Here is a 25,861-nt window from a genome sequence, read left to right as displayed (position 1 = left end):
ATAGTAGTCGTTCGGCGACCCGACAACCCGACAACCCGGCGACCGTATATATAGTTGGTTAGTACAGATGTAAATGAAGCTATTCTGACCAATAGACGAGAAGTGGTGTCATTACTGACCAATAGACGAACGTGATGTCATCATGAGGCTCCACTTCTCTTTCTTTGGTAGCTTCTAACGAGAATTCGACCATCGGGCGTCCGTCCTGTACATGGTGTTTAGTCCTTTGCTTTAAGGGTTTAGCACATACATTTGTACGTGTATGTTTTCCCAACAACAACCAGGAGCGAGGGTGTGTAGCTGTACCTGACTTGTAACATTGTGCTTGTTCCACAGTGTTTCTGCATAGTGGTTCTGCAGTCTGCCAGCTTAAATTTTGGGTGTGCGTGGCTGAGCGGCCGTGGTGTTGTTGCAAATATCAATAGTGTTGTCTTCAACAGAAATTTGGCGCTTGACGGGAATTTGCGACGTAGAACGTGCATTGTCCATGACAGCGTCTGTTTGTCGAACGAAGTGGCTTGGCTGACCTGTAAGTACGCTAGTGCGTCTCTATTCATTTTTGTTTTACGGTATCCAAAGTCAGAGCGAACAGACGCCTAGCTAATCTACATGTGCACGTGCATGTTTTCCACATTGGATGTTTTGTTTTAGCTCTGGGATCGGGATCACCTCATTACAACAACCAGAATTGCGGTTAGACGGATAGCTGTGTAAATACGGTACAGTGCACAGTAGGCGACGTCTAGCTAGAGAAGCGGCACAAACAACAAGACGCCTAGAGAAACTGCACAAAGAACGAGACTTTTACATTCTTGTGAGCTGGAAAATCGGTGGTGATCTGCTTGTTTGGTCTACATTGTAACCTAGGTTTCCCACCAATACAACAAACAGAACAATGATCACGCCCGTTACTTCATCACGTAAGGCGAAGATTGCCGGCCGGCCTAGCGTCGAGGCTCTCCGACTTGTAACATTTGGCTTGTTCCATCGCTTGGAAACAACTACATTTGTAACATGCATTTAGAAACAACGCTTAGCTAATCTAGCTGCATTCGTAACGTTCCCACATCTAATTTTGTTACCCACATCATGCGTTTCTGTCATATGATTTTGTCTTAGCGCGACAAATTACCTTCAAAGTGCCTACTGGCCGAGGGTTTGCACTTCTAGTGCTCCTTCATTAATCATGTGGCTAGCGTGTGTAGAAGTCGAACAAGAGGTAAAGTTTACGCAGTATCGACAAACGTGGAAGAAGAAGTGTTAATGACTGTTGATGTTAGACTTGAGAGTGTGGCCATGATATCAAGAGGGTGATCGACAAAAATCTATGCAAAACTGACAGTTCAAGGAAAACAAGTGACATTTCAATTGGATACGAGTGCGACTTACAAAGTTAACGCGGCGATTACATTTCATCAAAGTATACTATAGATAATTTAATGCGTAATATATTTATTTTGTTAATAAACATTGTCTACATGAGTTTTCGTTGTGGTCGCGAGTTTTTTAGTCACGTGATTTAACTACGTCTTTAGCGCGCGTTATGGCATTTGCCAACTTTGATGTATTCATTTTAATTAAGACTATTTCTACGCTGCATGCGGCAAACAATAGTGTACAAATATCAAATGATTCCACAACAGTATCCCACAGTTTGTAGTAAAAGAAAGTGAAATCAGAAGATTGAGTTCAAATCTAATAATGTGTCTTTCTTTGCTGCAACATCATGTGTTGTTCCCCTTGCTAGCTAATTTGCACAGATGCTTCCAACGTCTCAAGTTGAGACACTAAAAACACATGCAAAGTACGAGGTACATTGCAAACAAGTACTTCACCTGTTTCTCAATACATTTGAATTGCTACACAAGTAAGACCAACAAACATAATATTATAAATATATTGCAAACAAAACTAGAACAAGAATACTGAGGCAATCATAGACAACGACAACAACGTCTCAGGGGCGTATGTAGCTAGACCTCTAGAAATGGGGGCTAAGTTTCACGATGCTACGGAGCACGCCCACTTTTGTTGGCTTCTAATTGACTGATTCGGTAGAATCAGTGGCAGATCCAGACTGGAAAAAGGTGTTGCATATACTATGTACAGCTTTGGTTCTCACACAGTCCACAATTTTATTACTACGCCTACAAATGATGAACTCTAGCCCGGTTTAGCTCATGCCACGCTACGCCCCTGAACGTCTTCTCGTTCACCTGCCACAATCTCATTGCACTAAATCAACAGTCACTAACCACTTTTACTGTATTAATTTGTATTGTTGACTCTGTTCTTTTAGTTGTAACAGATCAGAAACGTACTTCGTAACGCTGAAATGCACACAATGTATTACTGAACATATAATTGTGTTAGTGTGAAGTCATTCACTTAAATAAGATGATACAGACAACATCGTCATAAGTACAAATCTTGTCCTAGTGCACAAAAATGGACAGGATTGAATGGACAAGATTGAATTGGACAAATGTTAAGCCCTTTACGTCGTTCGACCGTCGGACGTCGACCATAAAGGTCAGTTATGCATGAAGATGGCTCCCCATGCCTAGAGACATTCAAACACTGAACGACTGCGGTTGCGCTACCTCTACGAGCATGTATCAGTATCAACAATTTATGCTAAAAACTGATTTTTACACCGAATCTCTGCGTTTGCAGCGAAGCAGGTTCATGACTACTCAAATGTGTCATTGTAATACACGAGGTCCCCTCTCGAGGGACCGAACCATGAGTAAAATTTCTCGATGACGCAAACACTACACCTTGTCGTTCATTCGAACACACGCCCACCCAGTCCCGTGTATACTGTACGTATCGTCGCTCTCCGCAACGCTTCCAGCAATCGAAGACTTCTTGCCAATTGAAGCCGCTTTTCTACCGGTTCTCTTTAAATTCTGATTGCATTTGCACCGAATCCAATGTACACGTTTCTTGCACCGAGCGCTACACCGGGAGTGTGTCGATTTCTACCCTCAATGTCCACCTCGCGTACACTGTTACCAGCAAAATGTCGACGTTGTTGCCTCGCAACAAAAGAATGCAGCTACTGCGCATATCTCCGCTCAAAAGAATGAAAACAACTATTAAAACATTTTGAAAAATTAGTAAGATGTACAGAATTTCGTAGCTTTAGAGACTGAGAAATCACCCTTAGATTGCACCATTTTCTAAACATTATGTGTTTTATACCTTAGAAAATGGTGCAATGTAGGGATGATGTATTGCATAATCTGTATGAAAGATGTCACAGTACACCCTATAGCTACATGGCCTTGTTTCTATTCTTTTTCGTACGTATTCCTTCGACCGCCGTCATGTCGACCAGATTTTTTAGATATTAAAACTAGCCAGGAACAAATTCCAGACATAAGTACGACAGACACCAGCGACACGACACGAACCTTAGAATACGCTGGCCACGCAATTTGAAGCATCCGATCGGTCGCACGACGTCTTACAATACAGAACTATGTAGATGTACAAACGAGCGACAAGATCTGATGCATTTCCTCAAGCGTCAAGTTGCCAAAGTCCAGAGTCAAACTTTCAGAGTATATGATCAGGTCGCAAGATGATAGAGGTTTCAGTCCAAACGAATGACTATGTTCTGGGATGACAATATCGTTAACAAATACTACAACATGCCTTTGCACGCATCTCTTGTGACTCTGAAAATAATATCAAATTTTTAAAATTGCGTAAACGACACTTAGTTTATACCCTCTTAGCTACCGTAAATACTGCGTAAAACCTGCTACGCTAAATCAGACCAAACAAAAAACACCAAGTACTTCCAGCTCCGCGAGTTTACATCTCCAAGCAACTTGCATGCAATTAATGTAACATAGTCTACATTTATATAATGCATGCTAACTACACAAAAGTTATAGCATGCGTTGGATAGGCCATATTGTCTCTGTAACAGCTGACATAGATCGAAGGACTTGCCGTGTTGTCTACCGTTGAGTCGTACCTGTCAGTCACACTAACTGCTGAATTAATGATAGGAGGCTCCACCATTGATTGATTTCCAACAGCAACCATCCCTAGCAGTACGTCACAGTAAAGCATCTTCTTTTCATTGTTCAGACCTGCTCTGCAGTAGCCGCACGAGTAGCTTGCGCTCCTTGCAAAGTATACTCCGAGTCCAAACCTTGTCCCTAGTTTATTAAAAACACAAATAATGAGATCATAATAACAAGAATTGAATATACAAATAATCTACCAACTGCAGATCCGGCAAACGACCTGTTGAAACCGGCAGAGATTATTTGCTCAATTGCTTGTGTGTTAGTTCCGTGGAATCCGGGGAGTTCCAGAAAAGCTGTTTTCAACTGAATTTCTTTGTTACGTTTTTTCGCAATGTGTTGTTTTTCTTGAATGTAACTTCTGTATAGCTTGGGATTCTGAATACGCTCTATACACGTAATTCTTCCAGCACCACCTGTAGATGTGAACGCCTGACTGACTTTTATAAATTCTGGATCAGTTGGTGCGAGTTTGTGCTTATACAAGGGATAGTCATGACCGCCACCATTCGGATCAACCCAAAATGATGGAAGTTCCCCACCTATAAATGTCAATCAATTAATTAAATATGTAATGTCTCTAGTGAAGATCGCTGCATAGCTTAAAACTTACTACTCTCTTGATTCCTCGGTTCTCTTTTAACTTTCCTTGATTTTCTACCATACCCTCTTTGAATCATTTTAGAAACGTCCACTTCATAAGTTATATCTTTTACGTCAAATTTCACAACATTGTCTCCCTCCTCCAGTGCTGTTTCCAATTTGACGGTCACTTCTGGCGAGTATTCTTTAAATGCGCCATCGTCGTCCTCCCAAGACCACCGAACAGTTCCCATAATTTTTTCCTTTACAGCTGTGTCAGCGTCATCCCTCAGAGCTTTGTTTAAGCAACGGAGAACCTCCGTATGCACTTTTGCAACATCTTCTGTAAATCCAGAAAGCGTCAGTTTCGCTGTACCTTCCTTGGGATCTTGTACAGTAAACTGTAGAGCTACTTCCGATTTAGCAGCGAAGCCTTTAAGCTCGGTTTCTTCAAATGATTGAGGTACTTTTTCAATAACTTCGTCGCTGTTGATGCAGAAGCGGACGACAACGCCATTTACTTCTTGCTGCACAATTTTGCAGGTACGGCGAGTGTCAGCAATTACCGTGAAAGCAACAGAATTAGCTTCTCCCGCAGAAAAGCTCTTCAGCGGTTTTCTGGTACGTTTGGGTTTGGATGGCTGTTGCCCACTGCTAAAAATACTACTTACGGCTGCTCGCACCCCGCTTGTCATCTTTTGCCAAAACCCTCCAGACTTTTGCAAACTGCGTTGCTGAAGCTCGCTCTGAAAGTCACCAATTCGATGAGCGTCAAACACGCTAATCTTGACCGACTTTATGTTGGGTGCAGAGTTTTTGGCAGCAAACGTCTTGCACGCCTCAGTAACTGCAGCTGCGGTGTGCTTGTTGTTATAGCCAAGACCTCCAGTGCCAATTGCTGGAATAGCTATCGATGAATATCCAGCAGTGTTGGCTAAATTTAGACATTGGCTCACTACAGATTGAATAGTTCGGATGCATTCGTCATCACTAGCCTTGCGAGATCGATGTGGAACAGATATTGCATAAACACGGCGGCAAACGAGCTGACTACCAGCAGTGAGATCTGCTACAGGATTAGGTTGGCCTTGGTAACGCACAGAAAGATCTCTATTCGTTTCTGGTGACTTTCGAGCAACTGCAGAAAATACAACTCCAGTAGGTGCCACTATGACATGAGACGCGTCACTTGTAATGTCTCCTTGCTCTACAGATAATGTGGTTCCGTTAGAAAAGCGGACGCCACCGACCGCAGGAGTCGCCACTTCAACATCGCCTTCGTCGGTTTCCTCTCCTTCTCGTCTCATTTTCTCTCTCGTAAATACTGGAATCCTTGGCTTATCATAAATGACTAGATTGACTTGACGAACTGATGACGGTCCGTTTGCTGCAAACATTTCAATACCATCGAACATTGCTTTAGCAGCAGCGTCATCAGCCATCCCCATCGCGCCCGTTCCAAGAGCAGGGAAAGACACGGACTTGGCAGCTACTTTATTCGCTTCTGTCAAACAGTTCTCTACGGATTTAGCAAGACCCTGCAAGCAAAATTTTCTACTTTAGGCAATGGCAATATTTTAAATATGCAGGCCGATGCACATAATTAATTAAGCTATATATGCTTGATCAACGTAATGTAACGTACTAAACACGTAGAATGGTGTGTGTAAAAAACTCTAGGCTGTTACGTTACGATACACTGGAATAAGAGCAACGTAACGTAATGTAACAAAACGTTTAACCAACAGGCTTTGAGAATATTCCACGTGATTTGTTACTATGCAAAGATAAAAAAGCTCTTGCAAGTCATGAAAGCTATATTTTTGCTCGCTGCTACAGCCTATCAAAACATTGTCGCCAAGGCAAATGTTCGGAATTCTGCGATTACTGAAGAAACAAAATATAGATTGGCTGACATTGACCGAACGTATTCCGTACGGTAAAAGTCTACGGTAGTTTTAAACGTATATATATATATATATATACCTGCGCACTGTTTGCACAATATACATGAATAACATGTTGACAAGACAAGTTGTATCCTCCGCTTGTATAGACACTTCCTAAAGCCAACGGACCATTGTCATCGACATAGTCAGTACACTCACTTTGAAGACCAGGACCAGCTTTTACAGAAATTTTCTTCGACGCTAAAGCTGACCTCATGTTCATATCACTGTTTGTAGAGTTGACAATGACGTCGGTCTAAATTCAAAAACAAATATATAAACTTCGTTAATGTCAATTGTAAAATGTCTCTTCATAAGAGAATATAGAGAAGGTATTGTTTTCTAAAGGCTCATGTATGTATCTGTGCTATAAAGCTGCTGAATCGCCCATCTAGTAAGTTGGCTGTGTTGATGCTTACATTTACCTATAACGCTAATTTTGTTATTATAGAGTCTACTTTCACCTTGTACTGCTTGTCTGAAATATAGACGCGGTCTACAGCTTGTGTTTCGTGTTCGTGCATCCGCCTATTCTGTATCGAGTATTACGTACCTGTTCGTTAGTAATGTCTCCAGGGTTGACAAACACTTGAAATGGGCGTGAAAACGAGCGAGCTCTTCCGACAAGTTCTTTTGTCCAACTTGTTTCAGAACTATTTAGAACGTCTCTCTGAGGAGCTCGAACGACATCTACATTCTCACGAGGAGAGACTTTTGCTATAGGATTGAGATTCTTTTTCATGCATTCCTTAAAGCATTGTACATTTTGCGTATCTGTGTCCAGCAATACGACGTGAACCTGAGTAATCGTAGTCGATGTCGTCTCGTTGAAGTATTCAGTAACAGACTGCACAACATTTTTTGCAACAATCTCACTTGGACATCCAAAAACACCAGCGCTTATCGCCGGAAGCGCAACCTTCTTGCAGTTTAAATTAGTTGCCAGTTCTAACGACGAACTAACTGCGTTTTGCAGTAGTTTTTCAACTTTCTTTCGTGCAACCGTATCACGGATCTTGGGTGGCCATTTAGGACCTACTGTGTGAATAATATATTTGGTTGTAGTAAGACGTCCAGAGTTGGTAAACATAGCGTCACCAGTCGGTAACGAACCGTGCTCTTGGATATAAAGTCTACATTGATCTTGCACTGATTTTCCTGCGCGATCCACAATGTGTTTGGCTAGTCCACCGACGTGCTGCAAGTCCTCATTCGCTGCATTGACGATGACGTCAACATTGTGACTGCAAAGATCTCCCGTGTAGAGCGCCATAACCTTGCCGCTATTGGGTACTTTGTATTCCATCAATAGTTTAGTCATTCCGCCACTGGCAACAAACCTGCGACCAGAGATGGTTCCTATGCTCTCTTCTTCTTCTTCTTCGTCTCCATCCATCCACAACAGCGCTTTGTGTTTCTTTTCAATTTGGGAACGTTCTTGTCTAAATGCAGAACTGTTCAGAAATCTCACTAAGCCATGACGCTTGATTTCAAACTCTTCGGATTCGATTGTGTCAACTAATCGTTTTATTCCATCTCTTAGCTTGCCTAACCCTGACTTTGTTGATTGCACTACGACTAGTTCTTCTCTTAACCTCACGTCAATTTCAGGTTTGAATTCTCTGAGTCGTGCCTTCAATTGGTTCAGATCATCATCTTTATGCAAAGTGAGATATTTAGCAAATCCGGGGTGATCGAGTTCAACTCGATCGGTAAACACTACACCATTCAGAAGGAAGTCTTCAAGCGTTTTCGTTGAGGTTTGAACGGCAGACGTTTCTCCGACGATTATAAGGGTTACAGGTGCAGCCGACTCTTTGATTTCCTCGTAGTGAGGATCTACCATCACCGATTCATCCATAATCATTGATGTTACAAATTGGTTGTATTCGTCAGTTCGTAGAAAGGCTTGTACCTCTTCATCTTCCATTCCCCTCAATCGTTGGCAAGAATACGTTTCTCTAATCAAATTTGTAGCAGTACTCGTAGCTTCGGGAAAACCAACAATACGCAAGAACGTTTCGTCTACGTGTATGCATAAAGCGAGAACTTGAGAGTCTTCCATGAGTGCGTTCAGCTTATCAATACCTGTGAACTTCAAGAAATTGGCAATTTTCACATCTATAGTCACTTGTGTTTCTGTCATTGATTCTACTATTTTCATCATCTCGCCTTTGAAACTTATGACAAGATTCCGCGGACCTTGCAAATACACACTAGCTTGGCTGCCAACAGATTCGATCTTAATCATTAAAGCTTCTGGTGTATTTTGGTAAAATGAGGTGCGTTCTAGTATACGGGCATGGGACAATGAAAGCAAGGAAATTCTTTCTTTAGTCTCAGCATTTGCTTCTTCAAATTCCGTTCTCCACGAACTGATGCGATCGGCACAGTGATGATAGAACGGTGTTACTTCTCCTTCGGGACCAACAAATTCTATTTCTAACTTCTCTTCTCTTTCCACTATCTCGACTTCACCAGAGCGCGCATTAAGTTCGTCCCTGACAAATTTTACCGATTTCTGCCAAAGACTATTCTCCAAAATCTGCAGTTTCTTGCATAAGAAACGATCTGTAAACTCTTGAAAATTTTTGTGAAGCTCATCAACACTTAATTTTGGTTTTGATATTGACAAATTCGAATCATCAAAATCACAATCTTCGCAATCAAGGTGGCTCTTCAAGCGCCGCCGGTATTTGCTGTTGTTCCAAATAAAATTAGTCACAGCCACCTCTTCAACAGGAATATTAACAACACTTTCAGTTTCTTCAACTTTGGAAGTAGCAATAGATTTGTCGTCTGTAACCGTACTGTCTGCAGCAGCACAAGTATATTCTGACAAGATGCTTACAGTTGGGCGTTTACCTTCTTGCCCAATTGAAGGCATTGCTGACAAACTCATCACAGCCCTGCAGTCTAAATATATAGCAAAAATTATAACTGTAAAATTTCAAGAATACTTTCCAACCATATTCGAATACCTTCAGAAGTTCTGAGTTTCACCACGGCTGATCCACTTTCCCTTTTCTCAATGTCATCAATTAGCGGAGATCTATTCATGCCTTCAAGTGAAATATTGTTGAAGTAACTCCGCAGACTACCCTTGTGGACGTTTGCATTTAGTCCTTGAACTAGCAAAGATCGTGAGCTGGGAATGAGATGATACGTAAGGTGTGTGCTTTTTGTTCCTTCGTAAAATGACGAGGTCGTGTTAAGATTTTCCACGAAATGTGCATCTGCAAAGGTGATGTTAATATGAGTTATATATAGAAGTCAATAAAATAGAAAATAACCCAACAAAATATGTAATATAAAAGATATGTTGTGTACAGCACAAATAAAATTGCACAGTTCCCATTCTAATGAAAACTGACATGAAATGCAAAGTAATGTTCTCTGTGACTACAAAGAAACTTCATATTTAGATATTTATATTAAAATATTAAAACGCAAACTTGTTTACGGTTATTTCCATCTGCGTTAACATTCTAACATCACATGCAAGCAAAATTACGTAAAAAGAAATATTGTTGTTTTATGACAGGTAGCTTTTCATTAGTTAGAAACTAACTAAACCTACAGCAATGGCATCAACTGCAAGCCATTGATTATTATATTATTATTAGTTAGAGGTGATTGGAGATCATTAATATTATTGATGATTATTGTATTACAGTGATTCAAGCTTCAGAGATAATTCACATGATATCCATTGCAAATTCACAATAAAGTCTATATACTTGTTACCTGCAACATTATCATCAAGATTTATGACAGCCTTTGATTTGTCTTCTTGAATCACAATCGTGAAATCAATGCTTCGTATACTGAGAATACAGTCGCTGTCATTAAGGTGCATTCTTAGATTATCCTCGTCTATTTCTGGAGGTAATCCTTCTACTAAGATGCGGTCTTCTTCATACTTCTCTGGCACAGCCAAGTCCCAGGATAGCGCCTGATCATCATACCGTATAGACGGTGACGGTTTGTGTCTTACTCGCCACAACGCGGTAACAGCTGATATTCAGACAAAACTACAAACATCTGACAAACTCATGACTAGAGATTGTATACACTACACCTTTCATATCGCTCAAGTGAACTTTTGCTGATCTGTTTGACCATTCCACAACCTTGACTTCACAAGTAACGTTTGAATTTGCATTTTTGACTGCTGATTTAACTGCGTCTGCTAGGCCTTGACGAGTAGCACCTTGAGGGAGATCCTTGACTGTTATAACGTCTATACCTTCAGTAGGACCTACTAGATAGAGAAAACAGTTAACCATCAATCTTCACAGAGAGCAACAGTTTACAGTAAACTACACTAACTGGAGTCAGAAGAAGGAAACGTGTCGGTAGCTGATGTGTCTTCCATCATTGGTTCAAGAGTTTTGTCAAATTCTGATTTGAATACAGACTCGCCAACTCTCCTTTCAAGTGAACCACAGTCTACACTGCCTCCTAGCAGTTTCCTACCAACTGCACTCGCGTTTCGCAACACTGCAGGTAGATAAGTTGCACCAACGTCTTGTGACGACATCGAATTCAAAGAGAAGGGCACACTAGGCAAATGGGGTTCTTCACTGAATGAAGGACCCTCGTTAGTGTACGAAAGCCTGACAGCGTGGCCTGGTAGAGAATGCATTGTTGACATCGGACGCCTCACAGCCGAACGATGCGGTACGGGAGAAATATAAGATTGAATATTGGTGTTTCCAACTTGGGTGTTTCCCCACATACCACGACCAACTCCACCACGCCCGCGCCCGAGTCCACGTCCTCTCGCTATTCCTCCATCCGTTCCTCTACCGATAGTTGTCGCCGCTGAACTACTACTGCTAGTCTCTTGCGAACTAGCCAAGTAAGCTACTCTGCTGGAGTATTGAGGCTGTTGAACCAAAGAAAACAATACCACGATATTTTCGATGTTATGATTCGGTTGACTGGTCAGCAATCTCGCACTGTCAGAAGCTACACAGAGAGAAGACCGTTACTACAGAGCTGCCAAGGAAACACATGCAGAGTGAGTCATACGCGTAGGTACCGTGCGGGCCAAAAGACTCCACATGGCTCCCTGCAGGCCCAATAATTTTCCTGCCTCGTAGAATTACTCCAAAATTAAAATGCAGTACAGCATGCTTATGATGCACGATATTTTGCTATGTGTATGCCTGAGAGACATGCAAGAAAGGAAAACACGTTGTCACGAAGGTGAAAGCCGGAAAACAAAAGTGCAATTTCATTATCCCCGAACTGCTTCAAACACGTAAGCTATAATGTCGCGTAGACTATCTGACTGCAACGCGTGGAAGTGAGCGTTGAAAACAGCCAGAGCTAGACAGACAGAAGTGCCACGCCCACATCCTCTTACCTGATTGTCGTTCGTTGCTGCGAATTTGTATTAGAACCAACCCGTCTTGCATTACAATCGGCTCACAGCATAGAAAAATTCCATTCCTTTCAAGGTACGACAACAACGCCGTCCTGTACTCTGCCAGGTGCACGTTCTGGCCTTGAACTAGAACTTCTACTGTATCCTCTCTTCCGGCCATTTGATAGAAAGACCAATATCGTACCGTCTTTCGCAGAGCACTGAAAGTTATGAATGGCGATTGCCCACGATGGGAGATTTCAGAGCAACTCGTGAGCGCTGACGTAATAAAGTTCCCCGGAGTCCAGATGGCATGTTAATTACAAGAACTTAAATAGAATAGATCAGGAAAATGCTTTGTCTAATGTTTTTAATATTAAAAATAGTTTTCGATCTAATTTCTTCAAGTTATTTGCCGCTGCGTTTTCAGTGAAGAAGCACTCTAGTGCTGTCCCTCTACAAAGATGTGAATACGTCACGAGATACAAAGTCACTTGAACGTTGCTCGACACCACATGCGAACAGGTAAACAGCATGTGTTGTACGTGTTGTTCACATAGCAACAGTAATCGTCGGTAGCGTGATAATATGCAACACTTACATAATTGGCGGCATCCGCTGTTGTGACAATAAGCGCATGCGCGGTAGAGTGGTCGAGTCGGTGGTACCGTCTAGACTACGGCCAGCATTTCTGTTTACCTTAGTGCCTACGCGCCTCGGGTAATTAGAGTAAAAATCGTGCTCAATCGTTTGCTGTTGCCAGATATAGCGAATCGCAAAGCCTTCTATTCACACCTAGAAATGATGTAACACATGATGAGCACGACGAGACCTGTGCATTTAGTCTTGCGTAGTCAGGCCCTACTGTCGCGTCATACTTCCAGGCGGAAAGATAAATAAAGGCCACGTACTTTAGTAAATATTGTAGTGTTCCACCGATACCAAGTTTACTATACTGTACCGATACCGATACCTCGGTTTCTAGTCGATACCGATACCGATACGTATACTGACATTTCAGTTCTTTGTTGTCTTTAGGTCAACATTATACTTTACTTGTCTACGGTAACCAGACTTCCCATTAAGACAATAAAGTTTCCGAGCTCGGGAATGATTGATGTCGTACTGCTGCCCCTTCTGTCGCTTCGTCGATCGTTTCCTGCTGCTTGTCTTGTCTAGACCCCTCTCCGAGTTATCCAGCAGCCTAGATTTGTCACGGTGCTTTCTCTGCAAGTTTGTCGCCGTTCCGTGCACCTCTCGACACTCTCTCTGAGCAAGTTTTACACGACGCCTACTGTTGTCTACTGCCGAGACCGCAAAATAGGACCAAATGCCACCGACACAAGTCACCGTGATAGAACCACATCCGCAAAGGCTGATCTACAGTAACTTACGCAAGCCGAGCGTCAGCCCAGCGTAACGCCTACGTAATGTCAGCATCCTACATCTTTCTTGGAGACGCCATATACGTACTAACCAGCATCAAGACGTTGGACCCGAACTCTAGTTGAGTGTCAACGTAATATAAACTGGAAATACTCCAATTTCTAGCTAGACCAATCGGCTGTCGAGATTTTACTCACGTGATTGCCGCCAGACACTGTTCGCAGCTGACATGGACGTTGTTGGGTCGAGATCAGACATGTTACTGTATAAATCAATAAATTACAGCGTCTGACTACGTTAACGTTATACGTAGGCTGACGCTCAACTTGCTTAGGTTACTGTAAACCATGCTGCCTTTAAGGCCAGTTCACAGATCTCATTGGCCAAATGTAACGTTATGGAACGTTAAGCACCGTAACGTAACGTAACGTAACGTAACGTAACGTAGATGCTATTCATAGAATACGTTCGTTCAACGTCTTTATCTAATGTTGCGTACCCTAGCTGACCTTTGGTCGCGTCACTGTCTTAGCTATCGTACGATTGGTTAAAGAAATAATGGGCTGAATTGCTCAAACCCTAATGGTCAAACGTTCTGGTCCTTTACCTCGAAATAAAACACAATCCTATTCCAACGTAACGTAACGTAACTTAACGTAACTTAGCGTATCGTAACGTCATCTGGTTCACAGGAGACGCTTGCAAGGTTACGTTACGTTCGTCCAGCTTATGGTGTGTGAACCGGCCTGTAAGACTACGTATCAGCATTTCACGTGTAACGTAAACAACAACTGATATTCAAAATTCAGTCGACAGCACGAAATGTTTCAATTCAGTCGGTTGAACTTGCAACAACACAAGCTACCAAGAGCAAAACATTTTCATAACAGATTTCTGAACAATGAGTGTTTACACTTACGAGGTGAATGTTCCCAATTATGTTTAGAACCGTCGTAGAAATGAGATTGGGGATCAGCATAGCCATTCACATACCTAGGAGAAACTATTTTGCCTGTTTCGTCGACACCGATGTAGCTTTCCCAGTTTTTGTAAGATCGAAAGCAATAATAGCCCTCGTTTGATTCGCGGACATCAAAAGTGTTGTACTCGCCGTCCTCTACCTGTCGAGCAAATCCCAAAATATCGACCTTTTATCGTATTGCGCATGCGCAGTAAAGAACCACCTTACCGCGAGCAGCTCATTCTCTATGATGGCTAAGTACTTGTCGTCATATCTGATGTTTCGTATCTTGTACAAACTTTACATATGTTTCGATAAAATGAAACTGAGCTATTGAATAAGAAATAATGCAAAGCTAAACAAAATGATGAATTGTTGAGACCACAACCTTTTGCACTTTTCTGTTTCCCAGTTGTAACAGTTTTGGCATCCTTCTTGACCACCAGGTTGAGGTGGGAGCGCCTGCTTGTGATCAAGACAAGAGCGTAAGTCAAATTTTTGATAGTCCACGAACCCTAAGTAAACGAGAACCGTTTTCAGTTATTCACTAGGCGCCAAGTTGAATGTGTTCAAACGTTAGTAGAATTGCTTAATTGTTTAAACAATAATCTTGAACGAAAAAGTACATTAGCTTATCTAATAAAAATTAGCAAAGCATAAGACTTGTAACAGGTGTGTGTGTGTGTGTGTGTGTGTGTGTGTGTGTGTGTGTGTGTGTGTGTCTGTGTGTGTGTGTGTGTGTGTGTGTGTGTGTGTGTGTGTGTGTCTGTGTGTCTGTGTGTTTTGTGTGTGTGTGTGTGTGTGTGTGTGTGTGTGTGTGTGCGTGCGTGTGTTTGTGTGTGTGTGTGTGTGTTACAATGGATTAAAAATAACAGAAGAAATGAAATTAAGTTAGACAAAAAAGAGAAACGACAAGCGAAAGGTTGAGACGAGAAAACACGAGAATATTTCGTTAATTGAAGAAAGCCATGCAGTTGCCATTACGATCCTATCGACATTTGCACTTCGTTTCAATACTTTCCATTGGCTATTGGACGACTTCTAGACAAGCATGTGAATACCCAAACGTCAGCAAATTATATGTTAATCAATAACAAATTATATGTTAATCAACAATAAATTATATGTTAATTAATATTAAATTATATGTTAATTAATAACAAATTATATGTTAATTAATAATAAAATATATGTTAAACAATAATAAATTATATGTTAATTAATAATAAATTATATGTTAATCAATAATAAATTACATGTTAATCAATAATAAATTATATCTTAATTAATAATAAATTATATGTTAAGTAATAATAAATTATATGTTAATCAATAACAAATTACATGTTAATCAATAATAAATTATATGTTAATTAATAAAAATTATATGTTAATTAATAATAAAATATATTTTAATTAATAATAAATTATATCTTAATTCATAATAAATTATATATTAATTAATAATAAATTATATGTTAATTAATAATAAATTAAATTTAATTAATAATAAATTATATATTAATTAATAATAAATTATATGTTAAGTAATAATAAATGATATGTTAATTAATAATAAATTGTATGTTAATTAATAATAAATTATATGTTAATTAATAATAAATTATATCTTAACAGTGCTTCTGGGATCTACTCGGATCCTTCGTAAAGTCATGTCTTCTTTCTAGACAGCCGTGATGGTCTAAGTACTTCTGAAGCAGAGTTTGCTTCCAGTACTTGTAATAGACTTTACAAACCAAACTGATCTGGTTGAGCACGACATTAATAATAAATTATATCTTAATTAATAATAACTTATATCTTAATTAATAATAAATTATATCTTAATTCATAATAAATTACATGTTAATCAATAATAAATTATATGTTAATTAATAATAAATTATATGTTAATCAATAATAAATTACATGTTAATCAATAATAAATTATATGTTAATTAATAACAAATTATATGTTAATTAATAATAAATTATATCTTAATTCATAATAAATTATATCTTAATTAATAATAAATTATATCTTAATCAATAATAAATTATACCTTAATCAATAATAAATTATATTTTAATTAAAAATAAATTATATCTTAATTTATAATAAATTATATCCTAATTAATAATAAATTATATCTTAATTAATAATAAATTATATGTTAATTAAAAATAAATTATATGTTAATCAGTAATAAATTGTATCTCAACTTTCATTAACTGACACTTGTACGTCTTTCAAATTCTCTTGAATCATCCGAAATCGTTTGACTGACTGTATGGGCCATCGATGGTTATAAGCATGCAGAAGCTTGCCATTCACTTTTGTCTCATAGTATCCAGCTGTTGTCTCAATTGTCACAACGAAACGTTCTCCATGTTCAAACGGAAATCGAGCTGCTGTTTCTGTTAGTCCCCAAGTGTTGTTATCTTTCACAGAATTGAAGGTTACAAGTTGGTCATCAGATCGTATTTCCATGTGAAAAGCAATTCCACTGTCGTCATCAGGCGTGAAGAGATCGATGGAAAAGTAGTACGTGTCACTCGCTAGCAGAAATTCGAAGTAGACAATTTTTCCAGCAGTATTCGTCAAGAAAGGACAAGAAATTCTAGAAATATTCTAGACAAACAGACAGACGGACCAGCCTTTCATAGTCACTCCTAGATTACTCCGATTCGGAGTAATGTGTAAAAAATTCCGAAAACAACGTGTACGTCTCTCTAGACGTCTCTGTGTACGTGTACCGCACAGTGACAGTGACTGTGTACGGGACCTTTTGTCCGCGCACGAGGGTCTGGGTACGAGGCCAGTCCTGACACGTAGAGCGACACGTTTCTTTATCTTTACTGGTCTTCTAATATTCATACATTATAGCAAACAAAAACAAGACCACAATCTCAATCACCAAGAAAGACAGTCGTATGTATACATATGTATGGTAGGAGACCATGCATTACTAAAAAACCTAAATAGACCTAAACAGGCTGACCATTTTAGATTAGCGATAGTTCAAATCTGGCTGACTACATGACTTTATACTATCTTAATTAAATTGGGCTGGCCGGCTTCAAACGAGTCTGGCAGGTTTGTATGTGCGGGACTGAAGTTATAAATCTGTCTCTAACATAACTGTACTGTACTAGCAGCTAATTAATTAACTTAATTAAATAAATATTTCTATATAGATATTCACTACTGGTAACTTATAATTTCGTAGCGCTTTTTAGTTGCAAGAGACAACGCCATGCATAGCCAAAACAATAGAAAACCGTTGTATCGGTAAATTAAACGTTTGCGAAGCGTCTGGACGCCAGTCAAGCTACGCATGTTCACCCTGTGGTCGTCGCATTGTCTAGCAAATCCAATTGGTTAGACAATAAATTCATTTGCATTTTGACACCTACTCGGCGTGTTCGCGCCAGCGTTGCTGGCTTTGTAAACCTAGCTTAATTACTTCCTCTTAACTGGTTGACCTCGCGAGAGCTAAGGCAAATATTCGGTTTCCTATACATGTGAAGCCCTTATTACCTCGTGACAAGCCCTCTCGTCGTCCTGGCCCACGTCTGGCATGCTTTCTTGGCGGTCCTCCGTTGCACTTGTGCTAGAAGCTATTGCTAGAGAAGTGAGCAAACGAAGGTCTGTACAGACGTCGGTAACTACTGTAAATAATCTGTAACTTACGTGCGAAGTCAAGGTCTTCACTCATTGTGATTTCAAGTTGAGAACGTTCAAACCGTTTGTCGTCAGCGAGTCACAAAGGCTTGTGGTCACGCATGATCAGTAGCTTGCACTAAATGAAACCACACAATTTGATTAATTAATTTGATTAACTGGGTGACTGCGTGAGCACGCCGAAATCTTGTGCGCTCGATAACTTATAAACCAATTAGACGTCTATCTAATACTCTTATTGCCTTTGCTGATCAGAACTTGTCAGCTAGGCTTCAAAGGTTCTAGATCACACAATCTTGCCACCCAGCAGTCATGTAGCCTTTGCATTCAATTATCACAGACTGACTTGTACACATACATTGCTAACTTAGCAACAGCAAGAGCCTGAACAACGGATGCCGTAGCAATTACCATACACCTAATCTAATAAATTCTCTGTGCATGTAGCTCAGCTAACACACAAAATATTTCGACTGACGAACGACACCAACAAGCCCAAACTATTGGTGCTTCCAAATCATCATAATTGAAGTATACCGCGTATGCACAGCAAGTCTAAAAGTGGTTAATTAATGCATGCTCATTATCCGAGGTCCGGAATTCCAGTATGCTGACCGACCGACCGTATTAATACTCGATTATTTATGTACGTAACCGGATGATATGGAACACTTTTAGTCTGCGAGAGAGACACACGAGGCTAATTCTGCTATGCTGCATGTATGATTGTTGTTCAATAAAGACAGAACTCAACAGAATGACTGAACACGTGGTACGATACCGCGGTTGTAACTTGCAACTCAAATCCCCAGAATTTACATCACACTAGCTATGTACGTCGAGGTCTAGGCCGCTCTTGGTAACATTACATTATAGTATACAGCTACACTTGCCCGGAGCTTGCCAACTCTGATTTTATCACTCATAACTCAATGTCTCGATACCTCATTTATCTGTGCCATTCTACTCTAGTAGGTTCTGTCGCTAGCGCTCCTGACGCCATGTAGTGAAAAGCTACGCACTGCATGCAACTATAAACTAGAATGAACTCAGTCAATTCAAACCGGCCGGTAACCCAGTCATCATTGCTTAGTTCCCGCATATCCATTCAATTAATCAACACACTACACAGCCAATAATACGTAGAAAAGAGGGACAAAGAGCAGAATTAAGACAATGTACGAGTAATGCTGCTAAAAAATAACCACTAAAACCACCTATTGACAGCAACTTTATGTAGACAACCTAAAAACAACCGTCAATTTTAAATCAGTTGACATTTGCAATAATTGTCTGAAGACGATTTCGATCTTGCATTAGAACTGCCATCGTAGAATTGAGATTCAAGACCAAGTACTACCCGATCGGGAGAAACAATTTCCCCGTTGCTGTTGGCACCTATGCTGTAGTAACCGTCGTTTGTCTCAGTCACCCGAAAGTTAGAGTTGCCACTTTTACGATTCTAAAATATTATAAATCGTGTTGGAAATAAATCGATCACTCGAAATAATACGATACCGCGTCTAGTTGTTCTTCTGTAGTGATTGTCAAAATTGCAATTTATATCTCTCGTTTCTCAAAGTGTATACATTTAGTAATAGTCAGTGCGTATAGATTGGAAACGTGCTGAGTATATTTTAAAATATCCCAGGAGGACCCACCTCCACTCGCAAGCGAATTACTCTGCAACGGCTCATCAGACCTCCACCAAAATTAAGATGACCTCGGACGGTATGCACGAAGCGTGTCGTTTATTACGGACGACGTCAAAAACGACAAGACATTTTAGTGTAGGTTATCTGGGTATTTAGAAATACGCCTGTTTTCTGCAACGTCTTCGAAGTGATAACATCCAATGGGACTGTTGAAATGGCTCCGAGAAGACTCACTGAAAAGACGTGTGACTGCATTTGCACTGAATCCAACCTACACGTGTCCTGCACCAAGCGCTACACTGGGATTGGTTGAGTAAGAAACTCAACTATGGGTGAGTAAGAAATTGCACGTGACTTTCAAGTTTCTGTTGCCCACATATATCTCTCTGGACGAGAAAGTCGCTGCAAATTTCTCGGAATAGGACACTCGGTTAAGTTTTCATTTGTCTTCAACGGAATATTAACTAATTAGAGCATTCCATTTTATTCGAACAGACGTCCACATCAGTCATTTGAACCGAATCCACACAGGGAGTGTGTTGATTTCTACCAAAAACATAGGACATGACGTGTCTAGTACACACGCTCAAAACTGAGTCTTCGGTCATATCACTACAGTACTCTGCCCGTACGAAGGACGGGTCATGTATCTAGTGTCTGATAAAAACACATCATTTCAACAGCACTAGTAGTCTCGCGTAGCCAGACCCTTCACCGCTACGCGACATTCAATCTACTACGCATGTGTAACTACCGTAACTACCGTAACTAACGTAACCACGCTCTAACCAAGGTCGCAAGCTTAGTTCAATAACTACGCTATAACTACGCTAGAATTAGTCAATAACCACAGCTAGTGTTCACACTGTACTAGACCCTGATTGGATAACTACCCTCTAGCTATCAGTGTGAACACGACCGAACACTAGCAACCTCTAAACTAGTAGACTTGTCACGGTGCTTTCTCTGCAAGTCAGTCGCCGTCCCATGCACCTCTTGAAACGCTCTTTGAGCAAGTCTTACACGACGCCTAATTTTGTCTACTGTATTGTCGAGACCGCAAAATAAGACCAAATGCCACTGCCAAAAGTCGATCGCCATGATAGAACCACATCCGCAAAAGGCTGATCTGCAGTAACTTACGCAAGCCGAGCGTCATCCCAGCGTAACGCCAACGTAACGTCAGCATCCTACTGTAAACATGTTAACACCTTTCGCCGGGACGCCATATACGTTCTGACCAGCATCAAGACGTTGGACCCGAGCTCTAGTTGAGCGACAACGTAATGTAAACGGAAATAGTCCGGTTTCTAGCTAGACCAATCGGCTGTCGCTCTTTTACTCACGTGATCGACGCCAGACACTGTCCGCAGCTGATATGGACGTTGCTGGGTCGCGCTCAGACATGTTACTGCATAAATCAATAAATTACAGCGTCTGACTACGTTAACATTATACGTAGGCTGACGCTCAACTTGCGTAAGTTACTGTAAACCATGCAGCCTTTAAGGCCGGCTTACAGATCTCATTGGCAAATGTAACGTTATGTAACGTACTGGAACGCTAAGCACCGTAACGTAACGTAACGTAGCGTAGCGTAGCGTATCGTAACGTCACCTGGTTCACAGACGACGCTCGCAATGTTGGGTTACGCTACGTTACGTTACGTCACGTTGCGTTACGTCACGTTACGTTCGTCCAGCGTATGGTGTGTAAACCGGCTTTGAAGACTGCGTATCAGCAATTCACGTGTAACGTAAACAACAACTGATATTCAAAAATTCAGTCGACAGCACGAAATTTTCAATTCAGTCGGTTGAACTTGCAACAACAAAAGCTACCAAGAGTAAAACATTTCATAACAGATTTCTGAACAATGAGTGTTTACACTTACGAGGTGAATGTTCCCGATTATAACCGTTGTAGAAATGAGATCGGGTATCACAATCGTGAGTCACATCTGTAGGAGAAACTATTTTGCCTGTTTCGTCGACACCGATGTACCATTCCGAGTTTTTGTAAGATCGAAAACGATAACAGCCATCGTTTGTTTCGGTGACCAAAAAAGCGTTGTACTCACCGTCTTCTACCTGTCAAGCAAATCCCAATATATCGATCTTTTGTCGTATTGCGCATGTGCAATAAAGAACCACCTTACCGCGAGCAGCTCCTTCTCTATGATGGCTAAGTACTTGTCGTCATATCTGATGCTTCGTAGCGTGTATACGCCTATATCATATTGTTGGGCAAAATGAAACTGAGCTATTGAATAAGAAATAATGCAAAGCTAAACAAAATGGTGAATTGTTGAGACCACAACCTTTTGCACTTTTCTGTTTCCCAGTTGTGATAGTTCTGGCATCCTTCTTGACCAGCAGGTTGAGGCCGGAGCACTTGCTTGTGATCAAGACACGGACGTTAGTCAAATTTTTGATAGTCCACGAACCCTAAGTAAACGAGAACCGTTTTCAGTTATTCACTAGACGCCAAGTTGAATTTGTGTTTAAACGTTAGTAGAATTACATAATTGTTCAAACAAAAATCCTGAACGAAAAAGTACATTAGCTTATGCAAGAAACATTAGCAAAGCATAAAACTTGTGACAGTTAGGAAAGTCAAGTGTGTGGTGTGTGTGTGTGTGTGTGTGTGTGTGTGTGTGTGTGTGTGTGTGTGTGTGTGTGTGTGTGTGTGTGTGTGTGTGTTACAATAGATTAAAATAACAGAAGAAATGAAATTAAGTTAGACAAGAAAGAGAAACGACAAGCGAAAGCATAATTGAAAGGTTGAGACGAAAAACACGAGAATATTTCGTTAATTGAAGAAAGCCATGCAGTTGCCATTACAATCCTATAGGCATTTGCAATTCGTTTCAATACTTTCCATTGGCTATTGGACGACTTCTAGACAAGCATGTGAATACCCAAGAGTCAATAAACTATATGTTAATTAATAATAAATTATATGTTAATAAATAAAAATTATGTTAATTAATAACAAATTATATGTTAATTAATAATAAATTATATCTTAATTAATAATAAATTATATATTAATTAATAATAAATTATATCTTAATCAATAATAAATTATACCTTAATTAATAATAAATTATATCCTAATTAATAATAAATTATATGTTAATTAATAATAAATTATATCCTAATTAATAATAAATTATATGTTAATTAAAATAAATTATATGTTAATTAAAAATAAATTATATGTTAATTAAAAATAAATTATATCTTAATTAAAAATAAATTATATGTTATTCAGTAATAAATTATATCTAAACTTACATTAACTGACACTTGTACGTCTTTCAAATTCTCTTGAATCATCTGAAATCGTTTGACTGACTGTATGGGCCATCGATGGTTATAAGCATACAGAAGCTTGCCATTCACTTTTGTCTCATAGTATCCAGCTGTTGTCTCAATTGTCACGACGAAATGTCCTCCATGTTCAAACGGAAATCGAGCTGCTGTTTCTGTTAGTCCCCAATTGTTATCTTTCACAGAATTGAAGGTTACAAGTTGGTCATCAGATGGTATTTCCATGTGAAAAGCAATTCCACTGTCGTCATCGGTCGTGAAGAGATCGATGGAAAAGAGGCACGAGTCACTCGCTAGCAGAAATTCAATGTAGACAATTTTTCCCGCAGTATTCGTCAAGAAAGGACAAGAAATTGTAGAAATATTCTAGACAGACAGACAGACGAATCAGTCTTTCATAGTCACTCCTAGATTACTCCGATCCGGAGTAATGTGTAAACAATTCTGAAAACAACGTGTACGTCTCTCTAGACGTCTCTGTGTACGTGTACCGCACAGTGACAGTGACCGTGTACGGGACCTTTTGTCCGCGCACGAGGGTCTGGGTACGACGCCTGGAAGCAACCCATTTCTTTATCTTTTCTGGTCTTCTAATATTCATACATTATAGCAAACAAAAACAAGACCACAATATCAATCACTAAGAAAGACAGTCGTATGTATGGTAGGAGACCATGCACTCACTAACTTATCTAGACGGTTTAGAATCGGGAAACCTACAGGGCTTATTAACTTAATTAATTAAGACTGTCTTGAGATGGTCTGGACTGATTTAGAATCGCATTCTATTTCTTGAAACTGTCTCAAACTTCTTTTTAAGTTTACAATTTCGCTAAATTTCTCAAAACCTCCAAATCTCCTAGATCTATTGAGCTTTCGTGAATTATTTTTATCAATCAATTCCAATATTACTCTTCAACGCTGCCATGCAGCCATTGTTTCTTTGTCAAGTTAACGGCTTCCAAGCCAGGCGAATTGTTCAAGCTAGGCTGACCATTTTAGATTAGCGATAGTTCAAATCTGGCTGACTGCATGGCTTATACTATCCTATATTGAGCTGGCCGGCTTCAAACGAGTCTGGCAGGTTTTTAAGTGCGGGACTAAAGTTATAAATCTGTCTCTAACATGTATATCTACTGTACTGTACTAGCAGCTAATTAATTAACTTATTTAAATAAATATTTTTAGATAGATATTTACCACAGGTAATTTAAAATGTTGTAGCGCTTTTTAGTTGCAAGAGACAATGCCATGCATAGTTAAAATAATAGAAAACAGCCGTGGGGTAAAATAAACGTTTGCCAAGCGCCTGGACGCCAGGCAAGCTTCGCATACTGTCATCGCCGTCTTTAACAAATCTAATTAGTTAGACACCACAATTCGTGTCAATCTTAAGATCGAACGGTCACAAATATATCTATAGAGGTTAAATTTCTTCCTCTTTCCGGTTGACCTCGCGAGAGCTAATACAAATATCCAGTTTTCTAGAGATGTAAAGTTAAACTTAAAATACACTAGATAAAGCCTTATTACCTCGTGAAAAGCCCTCTCGTCGTCCTGGACCACGTTTGGCATGCTTTCTTGGCGGCCCTCCGTTGCACTTGTGCTAGAAGCTGTAGCTAGAGAAGTGGGCAAACTAAGGTCTGTGCCGAAATCGGTAACTACTGTAAACAATCTGTAACTTACGTGCGAAGTCAAGGTCTTCACTCATTGTGATTTCAAGTTGAGATCGTGCTCAAACCGTTTGTCGTTGTCACCCACAGCGAGTCGCAAAGGCTTGTGGTCACGCATGCTCAGTAGCATGCTCGATGAAACCACATAAACTTGTTTAATTTATTAACTGGGTGACTGCGTGAACACGCCGAAATCTTGTGTGCTCGATAACTTATAAACCAGTTAGACCTCTATCTAATACTCTTATTGCCTTTGCTGATCATAACTTTTCAGCAAGGCTTCAAAGTTCTAGATCACACAAACTTGCCACCCGGCAGTGACGTACTGTAGCCTTTGCACTCAATTATCGCAGACCCACTTGCACACATACTTACCACCCAACCCAACAGTGGCGTGATGTCGATCACGTTGCAAAGTTAGCTAGACAACAGCAAGAGCCTGAACAACGGATGACGTAGCAAGTACCATACACCTAAACTAATAAATTCTCTGTGCATGTAGCTTAGCTAACACACAAGATTGATCGACCGACGAACGACACCAACAAGCCCAAACTATTGGTCCTCCCAAATCAACATAATTGAAGTATACCGTGTATGCACTGCAAGTCTACAAGTGGTTAATACTGTACAGGCGCGTACCCAGGATTTCTGTGGGGGTTTCCATATTAATATCAATAATATTGATCTGTTTATATTAATATCAATATTATTGATCTTAATAACTGTTTTTATATCAATATCTAGATTAATATTGATATTAATGGTTTAATTGATATTTGATATTTACTCTCATCTTTGTCCGCTTCGGCTGACTGTCAATTCGAGCCTCCGCTCCGAGAGGTCCATCTTCAGCAGCTGTAGGCCCTGTTACAAACTGCGACAATGTCAACTGACGCTTCATTCCTGACTGGCACGTGTAGCAGTGAGAAGACAGCGCGTTAGACAAGTGCTACAACATAGCCTCGAATTCCCAGACATCTGTGTACCGTTAGCGGTAACGCCCACCTCTAGGGGGGTTTCCGGGCAACCTGGAAACATGCCTGCGTACGCCACTGATACATGCTCATTACCCAAGGCTCGGATTTCCGGGTTAAGGGTATAGTAATTGTTCGCTGATCAACCGACCGATCGTATTAATACTCGGTTATGTATATACGTAACCGGATACGATAAGTAACACTTTTAGTCTGCGAGAGAGATTCTACTATGCGG

At 40.1% G+C, this 25,861-nt stretch overlaps 2 protein-coding genes across 3 annotated transcripts; both read right to left on the bottom strand.

Annotated features, from left to right (window-relative positions):
* Positions 1-3,694: 3,694 nt before the first annotated feature.
* LOC134181815 (protein mono-ADP-ribosyltransferase PARP14-like) lies at positions 3,695-12,238 on the bottom strand. The gene is made up of 10 exons (XM_062649083.1): positions 11,952-12,238; positions 10,910-11,551; positions 10,659-10,841; positions 10,325-10,594; positions 9,559-9,813; positions 7,131-9,493; positions 6,615-6,833; positions 4,660-6,166; positions 4,244-4,588; positions 3,695-4,178 (listed from the first exon to the last, which is right to left on the bottom strand). The coding sequence occupies exons 1-10, from the start codon at positions 12,130-12,132 to the stop codon at positions 3,892-3,894; spliced, it is 6,252 nt and encodes a 2,083-aa protein (XP_062505067.1). The 5' UTR covers positions 12,133-12,238; the 3' UTR covers positions 3,695-3,891.
* A 1,852-nt stretch (positions 12,239-14,090) lies between these two features.
* On the bottom strand, positions 14,091-24,756 carry LOC134182532 (uncharacterized). Of its 2 annotated transcripts, none has more exons than XM_062649953.1 (7): positions 24,660-24,756; positions 24,507-24,592; positions 22,938-23,339; positions 21,959-22,085; positions 21,797-21,900; positions 21,533-21,728; positions 14,091-14,198 (listed from the first exon to the last, which is right to left on the bottom strand). In XM_062649953.1, the coding sequence occupies exons 1-7, from the start codon at positions 24,682-24,684 to the stop codon at positions 14,170-14,172; spliced, it is 969 nt and encodes a 322-aa protein (XP_062505937.1). In that variant the 5' UTR covers positions 24,685-24,756; the 3' UTR covers positions 14,091-14,169. The 2 variants fall into 2 exon arrangements, with proteins under 2 accessions (XP_062505937.1, XP_062505936.1); XM_062649952.1 differs by lacking the exon at positions 14,091-14,198 and adding an exon at positions 21,361-21,475.
* Positions 24,757-25,861: the final 1,105 nt, after the last annotated feature.

The sequence above is a fragment of the Corticium candelabrum genome, chromosome 7, assembly GCF_963422355.1.
Source record: "Corticium candelabrum chromosome 7, ooCorCand1.1, whole genome shotgun sequence".
Lineage (NCBI taxonomy): Eukaryota > Metazoa > Porifera > Homoscleromorpha > Homosclerophorida > Plakinidae > Corticium > Corticium candelabrum.
The sequence above is the reverse complement of the archived record's forward strand: the minus strand, read 5'-3'. Positions and strand labels throughout refer to the sequence as shown.

What these genes read in the sequence shown, in the direction of transcription:
- LOC134182532 (XM_062649953.1), bottom strand. Translation starts at nt 24,684, where the DNA reads ATGAGTGAAGACCTTGACTTCGCAC. An exon ending in ACGTACAAGTGTCAGTTAAT is followed by an intron (nt 22,086 to 22,937) that starts GTAAGTTTAGAT and finishes TCGTTTACTTAG; the next exon opens with GGTTCGTGGACTATCAAAAA. An exon ending in TAATCGGGAACATTCACCTC is followed by an intron (nt 14,199 to 21,532) that starts GTAAGTGTAAAC and finishes TGCTCTTGGTAG; the next exon opens with CTTGTGTTGTTGCAAGTTCA.
- LOC134181815 (XM_062649083.1), bottom strand. Translation starts at nt 12,132, where the DNA reads ATGGCCGGAAGAGAGGATACAGTAGAAGTTCTAGTTCAAGGCCAGAAC. An exon ending in TCTTGATGATAATGTTGCAG is followed by an intron (nt 9,814 to 10,324) that starts GTAACAAGTATA and finishes TCACCTTTGCAG; the next exon opens with ATGCACATTTCGTGGAAAAT. An exon ending in ATTGTGCAAACAGTGCGCAG is followed by an intron (nt 6,167 to 6,614) that starts GTATATATATAT and finishes TTTTGCTTGCAG; the next exon opens with GGTCTTGCTAAATCCGTAGA.